Source organism: Chelmon rostratus, chromosome 24 (genome assembly GCF_017976325.1).
Source record: "Chelmon rostratus isolate fCheRos1 chromosome 24, fCheRos1.pri, whole genome shotgun sequence".
Lineage (NCBI taxonomy): Eukaryota > Metazoa > Chordata > Actinopteri > Chaetodontiformes > Chaetodontidae > Chelmon > Chelmon rostratus.
In genome coordinates, this window is record NC_055681.1 from 2722175 (window position 1) to 2738580 (window position 16406).

Here is a 16406-nt window from a genome sequence, read left to right on the forward strand (position 1 = left end):
CGCCCTGGTCCGCCATCAGCGGGTCTTAAATAAGGGCTTAAAACCTCTATTATCACAACATTCAGTCTCTCACAATTAGCTTAGCCGTCTTCAAAAGCCACAAAGACCCATCTAATGAGAGCGCTGTACATTATGCTATCACGTTATCAAAAGTGATCCATTGGCACCGATGACATTTCGGTGCCATTTTTGACAACCGAACATCTACTACCTTGACCTTTCGCAAATTGGACCGCAAAGTCATCACGGCCGAACAAATCGCTCTTTAAACCTCACCTTGGCTCGCCGTCTAAAAGCCTAATTAACAGGGGAGGAAGTCTGATGAGACGTCACTCGCTTTTTCGACGTAGCCAAACAGCCTCCAGAATTTCTGTAGGTTGTAAACAGTGTGTGAATGTGTGTGTGTGTGTGTTTTGAAAGTCGGCCATCCCCTTGACTAATGAAGGCTGCTGATTTCTTTTAGCTCCGGTTTGTTTTTGGAGGCAGCTATCTCCACGCTGCAGCTTAAGAGTTTCCCTGAAGAGAGGGGACGGGGAAATAATTTGAGAAAACGCATTGTGTGGCCTCAGCACTTTGGCTGGCTTAAGATACGTTCTGCTCAGCTACGGCGAAGCATGCCTCCCTCCCTTTTTTCTCTGCTCTTTTTCGGAGCTGGTTTGTGGTTTGGCCCCGGTAATCTGTTCAACACAGAATCAACAAAAGCCACAGTCTCTTGATTGACCTTATATGTGAAAGTCGATACGAAGAGACGTGGCTCTGGTGCTGATTAAGCCGGGCTTGTGCATGAATGTATGTCTGCGTGTATGAGCGTGTCTTCTTTTTTTTATTTCGCGGCCCTAAACTCCCAATCTGATTTCATGTCATGAGTAAATTCAGTCAGTGAAGTTTTCTCACACGTTGCTCCTCGGCAGCTCGTGGTAGCCGCTTTATCTCTGACTTTTGGCCGGATTAGGTTACAATTCTTATTTTAGCTGGCGTGGCGTGACAAGCAAACCCAGTAATTTAGATGTATTCTCCCCAAAGCACTGCTGTAATGTTTTAGGGTGGCTGTCCTCATCGCATTTCCACCAAGATGTTCCCAATATCCTCCTGTAAGACATTTCTCAGGGGACGAAATGAATCCAATTTATTCCTCCCCCTCTTTCTCTGTCGGCCTCCTCCTTCACCGTCTCCCTTCCTCTCCCTCTTCCTCCTTTTCAGTCAAGAGCGTCGATTGCACTTCGGAGTTCGAGGACTTCTTCGCCAAGCGGAAGCTGGACGACGGCGACAGTCACGTGGTGAGCATCGCCGAGTACCTGCAGAGGGGCGACACCGCCATCATCTACCCAGAAGCCCCGGAGGAGCTGTCCCGCCTGGGCACGCCGGAGGCCACCGGTCCAGAGGAGAACGGTACGGATCCCGCCTCCTCACACAGACTAGATTAAGTGAAGGGGGAGGTGTCCAAGAACATTTGGATTTTGTTGATTGCTGGACTAAAAGCTTTGACCTGCACCACTTTGTAAGGTTTTAACAGGTTCGATCAGGTCAGTACTTTTTGAGTGGCAGCTGAAAACGTCAGGAAGTCAGGGAAGACACCTCACTCCAGTTCTTGTATGGCTGTTAGCTTTATTTGGCTTTAAACAGCATTAAAGCAACACTGTGGCCGAGCACTGGGTAATGATACGCAGTGATATCTACCCAAAGTTAGCATACGTTAGCTAGCATTAGCCACCTGCAGGTCCTACCAGACTCTGAAGCCCCTGAGTGTGACAGACGGGTCTTATTTTATTGTTTATTATTGAAGCTTCTAATTTCCAAAAGGAGAAACATGTTATTTTTTTTAATCCTGATTTAAAATGAGAAACTAAACAGATTCCTTTTTTAAAAAAAAATATGGATTAATTTTAAAATAGTATGAAACTTGGCCTCCACTTGTCGCCTCGGCGCTGCAGTAACAGAGCACGCCTCCTCAGCTAACCTCGTCCGAACCAGCAAAGGTTAACAGAAAGAAAGGAGCGCCCGGACAGCTCTTCCCGCTGACACGACTGGGCAGCTGTTGGTCCCACAGATTCACCGGATGCCTCGGTGTTTACCTACAGTCTTAAGCAACAGCTGGGCAGGGGCTTGAAATCAGATAGTGCACCTCTGAAGCTCCCCGGAGGCGAAAGAACGGGGGGGGTTGAATTGGAACGGGCTCATGATTCATGCTGCAGACATGACGAACGTGTCAGCGGGAATGGCATTAAAAAGCGAGGGCTGTTAGAAGCAATTAGGAAGGTATGGGGGCTCATGCGTGTGTGTCGGCGGGTTTGCCCACTTGTGTTTGTGTGCGTGCGGGATCATTGTTGCGGTGTCGGGGGGTGGGGGTGTGTGTGCTGTCTGGAGGAGGTCGTAGTGCAGCGGATGCCAGCCTGACACTGTGGCTCTCATGTGGAGCAGATTGCAGAGATAACTCCCATACCACTCCTGGGCAGCCCGCCCGTTAGCTGCCATTGATTCGCTGACCTTTTGGCCCGCTTTCCCTTCCCCTTCCTCCTCCTCCTCCTCCCCCTCTCCTCCCGCTGTCTCCCGTGCAGACCTGCCACCTGGAACGCCAGATGCCTTCGCCCAACTGTTGACCTGCCCCTACTGCGACCGGGGCTACAAGCGTTTGACATCGCTGAAGGAGCACATCAAGTACCGCCACGAGAAGAACGAGGAGAACTTCGCCTGCCCCCTGTGCAACTACACGTTTGCTTACCGCACTCAGCTTGAGCGGCATATGGCCACACACAAGCCTGCGAGGGATCAGGTTAGGGGGATTTAAATTTTTTTCCTCTTCTTCATCCTCCTCTTTCTGTTTTTTTCCCCTCCTCCTCCTCCTCCTCCTCTCTCTCTGTCCCCTATCTCATTCCTAATGTGCTCTGATCCCTCCGAGAAGAGAGATCATTTTTTCTGATTGGCAATCATTATTAATTTTTCATGGCATTTTGAAGATGCAGATCCTTTAATGGTAATAACTTTAATTGAGGCCCTAAATGGTTTTTTGATGGCCCTCCCTGATATGATTTTCCAGTCTCGTGTTCACGATCGAATGATTGTGTGAATTTCCAATTTGGAAATTTTTATCAGCTCCTTAACTTCCCTCCACTCCTGGCCTTTAATGTTCTTCTGGTGCAGCCTGCAGTCGTAGCACTCCATCAAACCCCACCCCTGCTCCCCCCCGCTTCTAATTTCATGCACTGCATAAACATCTGTGTATACTTGAATTTTCTCGAGCGATTTATGTGCTATATGTCTGAAATATAATGTGAATCTGCTGGCAGTTAGCATGAATCACCTTAAAGTCCTGCGAGGTGAAAACACATCCAGCAGTCACGGGTGTTTAACTCGCTTGTCAGCTTTAAGTTGAAGATGTGGGGTGAGATAGATTGTGGCCAAAAAGAAATTGCACGCTTTCAGAGTTTTCGCACATTGGGGGATAATTATAACTTCTCAGTGAACTAAAATTGGAGCAGTAAATTTTGAAGTGGATGGAGTCTGTTTTTGTGCTTCGAAGGATAATTATAAGCGAGGAATTTGTTTTTAAAAATGGTTTCAAGACCTCAAGTCCATCTCTAAGATGTAATGGCTCTGCTTTCCTGATCCACTGAGAGATCCTCTTGTTTGGTGCATAAATAAGCGCTTAAAAAAGGGCGAAATTAGGGTTTAGAAATTTAAGAATTGCTTGAAAAAGCTCAAAAACTGATCAGAAGGGCTTTTTTTACCTTTCTGTTGCATATTAGATTACATTGGTCGTACAGAATTAGCTTTTAATAAAGAGAAAACAATTATTTGGATCACTCATGGGGTTATAGAAAAGCACATTTAGCCAGCAGCAGATGATACCATGCGTCCTGATGCTCTGCGGCGTTCACTCGCAGGTTGTGCTTGTTGTGTTGTGCTCTCTGAAGCAGGCATGAGAGGCTCAGACTGCGGCTGATTTGATCAGATGTCAGCAGCCAGCACTTTCACCTGATCTACCAGCTGGGTGTAAACGTGAGCAGATGGGCCGGCCGAGTGAGCCGCCGTCCCAATCCTCATATTACAATGCTGCCGCTGCTCCCCTCCAGAGTCGAGTCAATGGCCAAAGGCTCCTTTTCAGGCTCGGCGGGTCCTTCCACAAAGCCGGTTATCTTGATTTGTAAATTAGCTGAATTGTTTAAGTGGTAATCCTCGAGTTGAGCTCGAGGTGATGTCTTGTTCCTGTTTTGTTGTGGATGCGGTCAGATTTTCCGTAGGTGGCGCTGTTTTCTTTGTCTCCTCAGTCACCAGCTCTTCTCCTTCTGTTTGTTCAAGACAGACCACGAACGTGAACTATATCACTTCCTCTTCGACGTGACAGAACGCGCATTCATGTGAAAATGTACATTTGGCAATTAACCACCAACTCAGGAGCAATCAGATTAGCATAAAGAATAACGTCCTGATAGGTAAACATGTGCTCTGCCGCTCTGTCTCCTATGTTTACAAGCCTTAATACTCCTCCTCCTCTTAACCAATTAGCCGAAATATGACTAATTAGAGGTTATACATATGCAAACATCCACTCGGGTCCCCGCCCACAACCAGCAGCGGCGGCGTTCACACCGACAACGAGCCATGAAGGAGAGATGGAGCATTTCGCCGGTGCCATTCACAATTAAGAGCGCAGAGCGATTGTGCCTTATTAGCAGCGGTGGCGAGACTAAACTTTACCGGGCAGGGGTCCTCAAGGGGGAAGTAAGGGGCTGGTGGTGGCGGAGGTGGGGGCGGAGGCACCGAAGCAGCTGTTGCTGTTTGTTTATGCAACTCAGCAACATACGAGCGGTGGGGTCCCTCTCCGGCGCTTGGCGGGGCCCCCGACTCTCCCTGCTTGATCTTTGAAGGTTGGGGCTGTTTGAACAATTCCTCCCAGTCCTCCCAGTGTCCTGCGCGCCACCATCTGTCTCCCCAGGAATGTGGGTAGAGTCAGCACACACCCCAGCATTTGTCAAGGCTGAACTGGGAGGAGGGAGTCGCTGTGTTTTTCCCCCCAGCGAGCTCAGAGAAACGTGTCTTTTTTTTATATATTTACTAACCGTTTAACGTCCTCAACTCCCACTTGGAATTAATTGTTCCGTGAGTGACGAGCCAGGTTTGCACACCCAGCGTTGTTGTTGTCGTTGGGTATTATATTTAGATTTTTTTTTCTTGCCTTGTTTGAATTGCAAATTTGATGGATTGCAACTGATGTTTACCTTTGAACAGCGAATCAAGGCTGGGCCTTTACGCTCTGTTCTGTATCCTGAGATTATTAAAGAGACGTTCAAGGTTTTTAAAAAAAGACCCAATTACTGAAAGACATTTGAAATTGCTCTGACAAAGTACAAAGTGTAATTCAAATGCTGTGAATGCAGGTATGCAGGGTGAAAGAGCTCACGGATGATTCTGAATACCTTTCAGACTGATTAGACCCAAATTAATGAAAAGTAGATCAGATCGGCAGTTCTAATGAAGGGGAAACGCTCTAAAAGAAAGACTCATTTATTCTATTTTCTGGGCTGCCAAATTCTAAAGGCATGCCTCCTTTGGCTGAGGAGCCAGGAAATTAAAAGGTATGTGATTCTCTGTGTTATCGCCGCCGCTGCCTGTAGTCGTTCGTCAGAGGTGGGAGTAGAAAGCCAAGATGCTTCGTTGGCGACGAGAGCCGCTTGGCTTGTTGCTTGTTGTCATGCCGACCAATTGTGATTATTTGCTGAACTCTCACCCCCACGATGCATTTTTTTGAATCTCTCTCCTTCTCTCCCCTCTCTCACAGCACCAACTGCTCAACCAAGCGGCCGGCAACCGCAAGTTCAAATGCACCGAGTGTGGCAAGGCCTTCAAATACAAGCACCATCTGAAGGAACACCTCCGGATTCATAGCGGTGAGTCGCGGGAGGAATGCGGCCCCGCGCTTTGAATATTCATCACCGTGATTTAAGAACACCACGAATCTGTAGAAATTCCTCTTGGCTTATTTTGGACCCTCCCTGCTGTTGATGGACACTGAAATCTGCTGTGTTAAGAATCAGACCGCTTGCCAAGTACAACATTTGCTCAGAAATGTGTGTGTGTGAAGCATATCAGCAATTTCATTTATTAGTTTATTCACCAGGGTTAATGTCCATTGATCAACAGAAACACGAAATGAAGCAGAGTTAGCTCCGTCAATGTGCTAAAACACAACTTAGGAATTAATTCAAATTATGTTGTTATGATGGAGACAATACACCACGCAGATCATCTCCATAAAGACATAAAGAACCTTTAGGAATATGTAATTGTTATTATTATTTTTATACTTTAACTTGATTTATGTTTTTCTGTCAGTCCACCAAACTTTTATTTCCTGTTTGGGGCAGTGTATTACTTCACTCCTTCCTCCTCACTCCTTAGTTTGTTTTACTTTCTATGTGTTTTTTCTTTTTAAATGTTCTAATACCTTCCTTTACAGGATGTAAAGGCACCTTGAATGGTCTTTATCTAAAATGTACAATTGCAAATTAGATGCACATTTACAGAAATGTCACTGTTGATTAATGTCCAGTGTCTCTGATAAATACACAAATGAGGAGTAGAAATCATTCCCATAGCAGCCCTCTCATGCGATGTATTTTTTGTTACAGGTGAGAAACCGTACGAGTGCCCCAACTGCAAGAAGCGCTTCTCCCACTCGGGCTCCTACAGTTCCCACATAAGCAGCAAAAAGTGCATTGGCCTGATTGCTGTCAACGGCAGGATGCGCAGCAACATGAAGACCGGCTCCTCCCCGACCTCTGCCTCCTCCTCGCCCACTAACACCGCCATCACCCAGCTGCGGCAGAAGCTGGAGAACGGCAAGCCGCTCGGCCTCCCCGAACACAACAACCACCTGAACATCAAGACCGAGCCGCTCGACTTCAATGACTATAAGCTGATGATGGCGTCTCATGGGTTTGGTGCTCCCGGACCGTTCATGAACGGAGGCATGGGAGGGAACAGCCCACTGGGGGTCCACCACAGCTCGGCCCAGAGCCCCTTGCAGCACCTCGGGATGGCCGGGCTCGACTCGCAGCTCCTGTGCTACCCGGGGCCGCTGGGGAACAACCTGAGCGAGGTGCAGAAGGTTCTCCAGATCGTGGACAACACTGTGTGCAGGCAGAAAATGGACTGCAAGCCGGAGGAGCTCTCCAAGCTCAAGGCCTACATGAAGGAGCTGGGGTCCCAGGTGGAGGAGCAGAAGCAGATGATACAAGCGGGCCCTCAGGTCGGTCTTCCACTCAATCACAATGGCGCCACCAAAAGCATCATCGACTACACGTTAGAAAAAGTGAACGAAGCCAAAGCCTGTCTCCAGAGCTTGACAACAGACTCAAAGAGGCAGATTAGCAATATCAAACGAGAGAAATCCAACCACATGCTTGAAGGAGGTGTGGATGAGAAGGTGCAGGAAAATAACATGTTTACACCTTATGCTTGCCAATATTGCAAAGAAACCTTTCCCGGGCCAATACCTTTGCATCAGCATGAACGCTACCTGTGTAAAATGAACGAGGAGATCAAAGCCGTGCTGCAGCCCAGTGAGAATTTGATGTCCAACAAACCAGGGATATTCATGGAGAAGAACACCCACTTGTCCTCCTCCATGTTGTCTGAGAAGGGACTCACTGGGCCCCTTAACCCTTACAGGGACCACATGTCTGTGCTGAAGGCGTATTTCGCCATGAACATGGAGCCCAACTCGGAGGAGCTGCTCAAGATTTCCATAGCGGTCGGCCTCCCTCAGGAATTTGTCAAGGAGTGGTTCGAGCAGCGAAAGATGTACCAGTACGGCACTACTAGAACCCCACCACCGCCACCGGAGCACAGGAACAACACGGACATGGTTCTCGGAACAAATAACCACCACACTCCACCAAAAGACTCAATGGCAGCTAGGTCACCTGTGTCTCTAATCAAACCTACTGACCGCATCACGTCCCCCTCCATAGCAGAGCTCCACAACAACGTTAACAACTGTGACAACTCGCTCAGACATTTGAAAAACCACCATTTCAGCGGCAGCGCCAAACCCACAGGTGAAAAGTTGGACCACTCCCGCAGCAACACCCCCTCCCCGCTAAATCTGTCCTCTACATCTTCCAAAAACTCCCACAGCAGCTCCTACACTCCAAACAGCTTGACTTCAGAAGACCTGCAGGCTGAGCCGCTGGACCTCTCTCTGCCGAGACTAATGAAGGAACCCAAGCATGCACTGACTGTCAAAAGCAGACCTAAAGTCAACAGCATTACCATCGACCATAACAGCGTCCCCTCTCCTCGAGAGCACTTCGAAGAGCCTTTGAACTTGGCCTATCTCAAGAAGGAATTCTCAGGCTCTACCAACAACGGAAACCTTGAAAAAAGCACTAGCCCCATCTTCGGCATTAACCCGTTTGCCGCCAAACCCCTGTACACTTCACTTCCACCTCAGAGCGCTTTTCCACCTGCCACATTCATGCCCCCGATGCAGGCCAGCATACCAGGTCTTAGGCCCTATCCGGGCATGGATCAAATGGGCTTCCTACCACACATGGCCTACACTTACGCAGCAGGGGCAGCTACCTTTGCCGAGATGCAGCAGAGGAGAAAGTACCAGCGGAAACCAGGTTTCCAGGTAAATAAGCCACCTGTGGTTTTTGCAAAAGCCCCAGGCTCACTCAGATTCCCTTAAATGATCTGAACTCATTTCTCTACTAATTAAAAACGACTTCAGGCTCAGGAGAAACGCTCACCTGAGGTAGACCGAACTGACGATGGAGATAAACAGCTGGGACACGACCCCGGGGTGGAAAAGTGTAAAAATAATAATGAAACTAATATCAGTCAACAAAGGAGGGGATGCGCCACTTTTACTCCACAGCTTTTATGTTTGTTTTTACTCAGTCCAGCTTCTCAAATGTGACATCTCTGGGTTTCGGGCTGTTGGTCGGAAAAGATTTAAGGACATGATTCGACCCTGGAAACTATTTTCTCACACTTAATTGACTCAACAATCAACTATTCCAAAAAGATTATCCATTGATGAATGAACCTTGAGTGAATCTGCCTCCTGCCTCTGGAGTTTGTATATATTTTGTGTAATTGCCCAATAATAGTCTTAAAAACTGCTTTAAAGGTCTTCCACCCTAAATCTTAACTGTGGATATCTTTAGCTTTTGAATGCTTAGATTTTTACCCTCAAAAAGGTCCAATTTAAGCATTAAAAAACATCAGACAGCATCGGGTTCAAATAAATAACAGGAACGATATTGGCCCTAAAATCTCATCTCAGTAAAACCATAATTGTTACCACTCTGCACTGTAAATTTTACCCTCTGCTGTGGGTGGAATACATTACTGCTCCAGACTCCAGTCCTCTTCCAGCGCTGGCCTGAACTCAGATATTTTGCTATTAAATATGGGTGAAAGGCCTTTGTAAAAATGACAAAGGTGAGCCCCGGAGCTGTGCACTTCTCTGAAATTTCCCATCGCAACTTTGCTGCATTTTAAAGAGAGCCACAGCCAAAATGAGCTCCTACATGTGGATTAATAATGCACAGTCTCCATGTTCATTACCACTGAATGCTGAAGGCTGTTTAACATAGAGGGAACCATTTTGATGAAAAAAAGTATTAATAATGTTTCCTATTCTAAGTTATTAAATTAGATTTTAAAAATACAGCTACAGGCGTTTAGTTCAAATTGATTGCAGAGTGATAGTGGTCCCTTCTTAAAACACAGTGCAGAGCTGTCCTCACATTATCACACACATATTCATTAAAGAAAGCTTTGGTGGCTCAATATTGGCCATTAAGGTGCACCTTCTGATTTTAATCATTATATGAGTTTGCAATTTCAAGAATGGTTCACTGTGCCTCCTCTAATGTTGTAATATTGTTCTCCATCAATTCATGTTTAAGACTAATCTTCATCATAAAAGGGAATTTTAAAGGAACGTGCAGAATTAACACTCCTGTACAAAATTAGACCACACTGAATACACCATTATGGCTGAGTTTCATAATGGGGAGCATGTCAGTTATAGATGGGTGATATTACTCCAGAGCTGAAAATTTTATAAGAAATCAACGCTGGTATGTGCTGGTAATTAAAAATGCATGAGAACATGTAGCATAGTGTGATTGTTTGGTAGGTGAGGTTCAGTTTACTGCTGTCTAGTGACATAAAGTGCCACAGAAGGAAATTTCTTTTAACATTAAGTCGCTTTTATTGGAATAAAAACAATATCTGCACACTTACACATCATATAATTGCAGTAGGATGACAGTTATTCCTGGAATAGTTGAGAATTGCAAGTATTAAACTCCTTGGGCCTGCGCTAGCTTTTTGGCACATGTTTAGCAATTAGCATGTGAGCACAGATGCTGTTTCTCGGTGTGCAACCTAGCTAGAAATGGCCTTACTGTGAATAAAGGTCATATCAAGAGATTATAAAGGTTTTTAAATGAAATTGACTTCGTAATTGTCTAAAAATGTAAAGAAATTAATACTAAAATGGCGTCAACAGCACACATTAGCTTCTACAACGAGCTAGCTTCAGCTAAAAAACAGACAAATAACACATGAAAGTGACGCTAGCGGCGGTGTGTTTGTACTTCATTTCCCAGAAATCACTTCAATTAAACAGCGTAGGCGTGACTCGTGCTTCGACGGTGTTAGCGGTTAGCAGCTCTTCCTCCAACCGCGCCGACTAGCCGACCGGCTAGCTTTTCCTCACGGGCGGCAAATACGATGCAAACCTTCACCGCACCCCGAATTCATTATTATTTTTGTGTCCTCTCTTTTCTTTTCGTTTGTGTTTTTCAAGGGGGACCTGCTCGACGGTACTCCAGATTACATGTCAGGGCTGGACGACATGACAGACCCCGATTCCTGTCTGTCGCGGAAGAAGATTAAGAAGACCGAAAGTGGTATGTACGCGTGTGACTTGTGCGACAAAACATTCCAGAAGAGCAGTTCCCTTCTAAGACACAAATATGAACACACAGGTATATACTGTTCTAGACCCTTATTTTAAACCCCATGCTTTTTTATGTTTTAATGTTTGTGTTTCCAAATCCTCTAATCAGTATGACTATATATATTTTTGTTACCCCTTTCCTCCTTCTTTCCTTCTCTGTTTAACCCTTAACCTGTATATGTAAACCAGCACCTAACTTGCTTCTTCATTGACAGGGTTGAGATGGCGGCGAATGAGAAAGTTTGACTTTGTCGGCATGCGATGCGTTTAAAGCTTTGTGTGTTCTCCTCTGAAGTATAAAGAGATATTTGAGATTTGAAACAATGTGTGCGCCTCTTTTGGAAAATCCTAATCTGTAATTAATGCAGGTAGGCAAAGCAAAGGGAGGCTTCGGCTATCTTTTCAAGTGATTGTGCTCTTTATTTTCCAATCATATCCTGCCATATTAACCATTTTGCTATCTTAAAAGACACACATCAATTCACCTAGATATATAAAGCCAGCAAAAGGCCCCTAATGCCTTTATCGGCCCCATTATTGGCGATAGATCACATCAGCGGAGTAGTGCTCAGAAGCTTCAGAGCGCTGATAACAAGTCTTTCATTATAGTTATTATACAGAGATCCTCTTTCACTAGGTTGCATCATTTATTTTATCCGCTATCTGTAGCAGAGCGCTCGGTGCTTTATGCAGGCTTCATGTTATCTGGTCGGACATAAAAGGGAGGGAGGGAGCACCGTCAGAACAGTGCGGCGAACTCTTAAAAAAAAAAAAAAAAAAAGGGAGCGTTATCTCCAGAACGCCTCTGCATCTCGCTCAGGACGCGACGCTTTCATGTTCGTGTCGCTGTGTTGTTTTTAGCAATATTATGAGGCTCAGAAGTGCAATAAAGTGCAGTTGAACTGGCCAGATGTTGGACAGAAGTGCACTTTGAAAGCCTGTTGGCTGGTGGACTCGAGTGTCAGAGGGGAGTCATGTGATTTGTGTGAGGCAGGCGGCCATATTTCCACACGTGCTGAGCAGCAGCGAGCGTTTCCAGCCAGAATTAGATGTTTGGAGGGTGATTAGTCGCAGCTTTTCAGAGGCTGCAGGTAACTTTGAAGAAGCCGTGAGTTCAGCTCGGTGAGCGGCGAGTGTTTTGGAATAAACCCTGAGTGTAACAGCGCGGCCGCATTACAAGCCGGAGGACATTTATTTAGCCAGACAGTTTATGGCCCCGTGTCATAAAACTATCTCACCCTGCCCTTGTGGCCAGCTTGGGTTTCTCATTTCTGCCTTGGCATCCGAAGCGTCCCGTCACATTTGGTAGACGGAGGAGCCCCAGCCCAAAACCGAATGTGAGGCCAGGCGTCACCATGAACTCGAATTGCGTTCGCAGATAAGCAGAGTCACCCCTCGGAGCCTCCCGCTTCCCCCCCAAGCCCATCACGGATTTGTTTACTCCTTTGTCGCGCCTTCTCTGTTTGTTTGCTTTGCAGTAGTTTATTTATGTTGCATTCATCAGCGTGGCACGCAGGCCTAAAATAAGTAGTTGTGGTCGAGTTTCTTCATGCTTTAACCACGGGAGGGAATTTCCATAATGTAGGCCCGCGAATGCGAGCGCACTTTCTCATCGTGCTCGCAATTTGAATAAACAAATAGCCCTAAGTCGTAAGTCAAAGTTGGATTTAATGCTCCGTGATGTCATTTTACTCCATGCCATCCAATTCATCAGAGTTTTTCCTCAACGTTTTTTGCTTTCTTCAGACTGTGTGTGATTTGCTGTTCAGCCGGATGAGCGAGTGCAGGCGACTCACGCGCCCCGTTCTGTGTTTTGTGTCTCCGCAGGCAAGAGGCCGCACCAGTGCCAGATCTGCAAGAAAGCCTTCAAACACAAACACCATCTCATCGAGCACTCCAGACTGCACTCGGGGGAGAAGCCTTACCAGTGCGACAAGTGCGGGAAGAGGTTCTCCCACTCGGGCTCCTACTCGCAGCACATGAACCACCGCTACTCCTACTGCAAGCGGGAGGCCGAGGAGCGGGAGGCGGCCGAGAGGGAGGCCCGCGAGAAGGGCCACCTGGAGCCCACGGAGCTCCTCATGAGCCGGGCTTACTTGCAGGGCATGACTCCTCAGGGTTACCCGGAGCTGGCCGAGCGCGAGGCCATCCTGAGGCACGACGCCGTGAACGGAGGGATCAGAGAGGGACGGAAGGAAGTGGATGGAACGTACGCGAAGATCGGACGCAGGGACGACGAGTTCGAGGAGGAGGAGGAGGAGAGCAAGAGCATGGACACGGACCCGGACACGTTGAGGGACGAGGAGGAGAACGGAGAGCACTCGATGGACGATAGCTCGCTGGATGGCAAAACGGAAACCAAATCGGATCACGAGGACGCGATGGAGGACGGCATGTAATCGGCGACGGCGTTTCAGAAGCTTCCCATCTTAAGATTTTTAAGTTTCTCTCTTTCGGTTCAGTATTCTTACCTGCTCGGTTTAAAACACCGTGTTTTAAGCCGTACGTGCACGTGCCTGAAGCTTCCGGGAAGCTTTCTTTGACAGACTCCTCGGGGGGGAACGATGTCTGCCGAACAAGACATGGACTCAAAAATCAATCTGGAGGAGGCGTTGAGGGAAGGGAGGCATGGGTTTGTGAAATAAGCTGCATTATGCAAACCGAACAATGAATAAATGAATACATTTCAAAAAATGTACAGTACTAAGGCCTAAAAATATGTGTGGTGCTAACCTCCTCAAATAAACCCCCTGTGTTCCATAGTATTTATAGCACAACTAGTGACTTGTACAAAATTGCACTCCGCTTCTATAATCATGAACAAAAATAATAAAAAGTATTGCCTATGTATATATTTATACAGTGTTGGAAAAAGAGCAGTAGTGTCTGCACTACAGTCCTTCGATATTACATTTGTTATCACCTACCTACCTACGGTGTCGTCTTTAGTTTGCCATGTTGCCCGGCCACAAACATCTCCAGCCACACTATTTTAGGCCTCTTGAATCAACTTCAAATGAAGGAATTTAAACAAAAGACTGTATGAAGGAGCTTAGAGGATTTTTTTAAGAGGATGAAGTTTTAAGGAGACCTTCATTTTAAGGGAAAATACAGTTTATGGACAGATGGTATGGGGGAAAAAAAATGAAGGACGAAGCCTTTGTAAGGTGTTTTTGATAAGAAAAAAGAAGCCTTATATGCAAACCTTTTAACCTGTGTGTTTTCTGCAAGTGCCACCCTCGTATTGTGTAAAAGGAAGGTTAATTTTTTTCACCAGCTTCAGTATTATGAAATGGTTCACCGTTGTTCTTTGAAGCATCCGTGTCAGTATTAAGACTTATAGGCAACAGTTCCTTAGTTTACATTATGTTGTGCAATGTTTTCTCAGTTTCTTTTCTTTTAACTTTGTCAGTATTACACCAAACCATTTTTTTTGGAAACAACAAATTGCATTCATTTTATTTGTAGGTTGAAAAAAAAAAACATTATTTATGTGGCCCATTTTATATTTCCTAATTTTATTTATTTCATACTGTTGTGTACAGTACTATAGTTCTTCAATATATAGATATATTTTAGTAAAAAGGAACATGGTGTCGATCATAGGGGCAAATTTTACGTAAAGAGAGCATTTATTGTGTTTTGAAACATTGTGAAATGCGAAGTTTAATCTTATTTTATTTTATTTCCTTTATTTTCCAGTTACTGGAAAATTCCAAATTTGGGAACTTTTATACAATTGTGAAAACACTGTATTTTCGACTGAAAAAATTCCACTTTCTTCATCTTTGTTTCTTTTTTTAAGCTAAAAAAAATGAAGAGGGACTGTTAAATACTATGTATGATATCATGACTGAAGAAGAATCTTTCCTGAAATGTCTTTGTAAAAGTATTATTGAATTCTTAATTTGTAATTTCTCTTGAAAATGACCCTGCTCGAATAAAAGTAGCCAAATTACGGAGTACCAAACCCTCAGCGCCTCATGTTTATTCACAGAGAGAACAAACTGTGAGGTTTGCTCGGCAGCGTCGGGCTCAAGTCGCTTCAAATTCTCTCCAAAGCGGCAAAAAGCGGAAATCTTCCTTTTCACATATGCAGTTTGTACAGAGACAGTGTCTGCTCCTCATTATTATGTTAATTACAGACAGTTCCAATTCACATTTTCAAATGGATGAAAGTGAGTTGACCCCGGGCCCGCTGCTCATTCCGTCTCATTTAGACGATAAAGTGAAAGCAAACATACATTCACATCTTTTCACCTGCATTTGTTCCTGTCACACCACCAAGAACATCAACAAGTATTTAACGAGTCGGAACAGAAATATATTTTTCCTCAGCGAAACCAACAATGAGTTGCTCCTATTGACAAGTTTTGCACCAGTTTCTCACACACATCATCCTGCCACGATAAATACTGACTCCAGCACCAAATGTGTGTGTTAATCCGCCGCTGAAAATAGTCCCCAACAAATGCAGCATTTCCTCCTGCTTCAGCTGTTTTTTTGCTAAAAACTACAGTGACCAGCTGTTTAAGGGAGTTCCTGAGCACGTTTTAAAAATAAAACTACTCATTTGTGACCATTTTTTATGGCATTTGTTGACAATGAGATAAATACATCAGTCTTGTCTTTATTTTTTATTACAAACAGCTGCTGGCCTCAATTATGTCAACATATGGCATTCTGCAGACGCTTTTATAGAAGCACCTTGACTTCATATGTGTATATCACAGTGGGAATTGATGCTAAAAGTCACTGAATTCCTCATCTGACTGACGGAAAATGAACACAGACAGTTTTAATGATCAATTAAGTCATTATGAAAGAAGGATTTGCTGCTTTTTATTGTTTATAGCATTTTGAGCAACTGAGTATCTTTGGATTTTGGACGTCGTGACAGGCATTAGTCACTGTTTTCTGCCATTTTACAGGCTAAATGAATAAGAAAACACCTGAATGATGGAAACCTAACAGATTAATCAACAATGAACCCCTGAAAACACCCATTCTTTTGTGATTTCCCCGCTGAAAGAAGCAGGCTCGGTTCATTCCTGCAGCCATTAGCAACACTTCTGCTTCTCCAAATCTGGTTTTGAAACTTTACTGAGTCCTGACAGGTGGACTCCAGCAGCGGAGTCCTCTCCGCTGAAGGAGACGCTCGACTCCATTAGCCACTCACACTGCGTTATGCAGATTAAAAGCAACATCAAAAGGCCGAGATGAAAGCGCTAAAGGTTGAGCGATGCCAAACATCAGAACGCGCTTTGCATATTCCGATTTTCCTATCGATCGGCGCGCCATTGGATCATTCGCAGACCATCTTGCAGATAAAAGAGGGGGTCTTAACTGATTAGCTGATGAATTTGATAATGTGCTGTGAACCGCCTCAACAATTACACATGCGAAAAATGAGCGTGCACGTCGA

General features: G+C 45.3%; 1 protein-coding gene across 2 annotated transcripts in view; it reads left to right on the top strand.

The window, feature by feature from the left end:
* The window catches only part of zeb2b (zinc finger E-box binding homeobox 2b), an 84877-nt gene extending 69936 nt beyond the window's left edge, over positions 1-14941 (top strand). The window contains exons 5-10 of one of the 2 annotated variants that reach the window (XM_041966141.1): positions 1201-1389; positions 2556-2770; positions 5777-5885; positions 6627-8635; positions 10829-11009; positions 12809-14941. In XM_041966141.1, the coding sequence (XP_041822075.1) occupies positions 1201-1389; positions 2556-2770; positions 5777-5885; positions 6627-8635; positions 10829-11009; positions 12809-13380 (3275 nt within the window). In that variant the 3' untranslated portion in view covers positions 13381-14941. The remainder of the gene's footprint in view (positions 1-1200; positions 1390-2555; positions 2771-5776; positions 5886-6626; positions 8636-10828; positions 11010-12808) is intronic. The other variant, XM_041966140.1, reaches the window with a different exon arrangement.
* The last annotated feature ends 1465 nt before the right edge of the window (positions 14942-16406 follow it).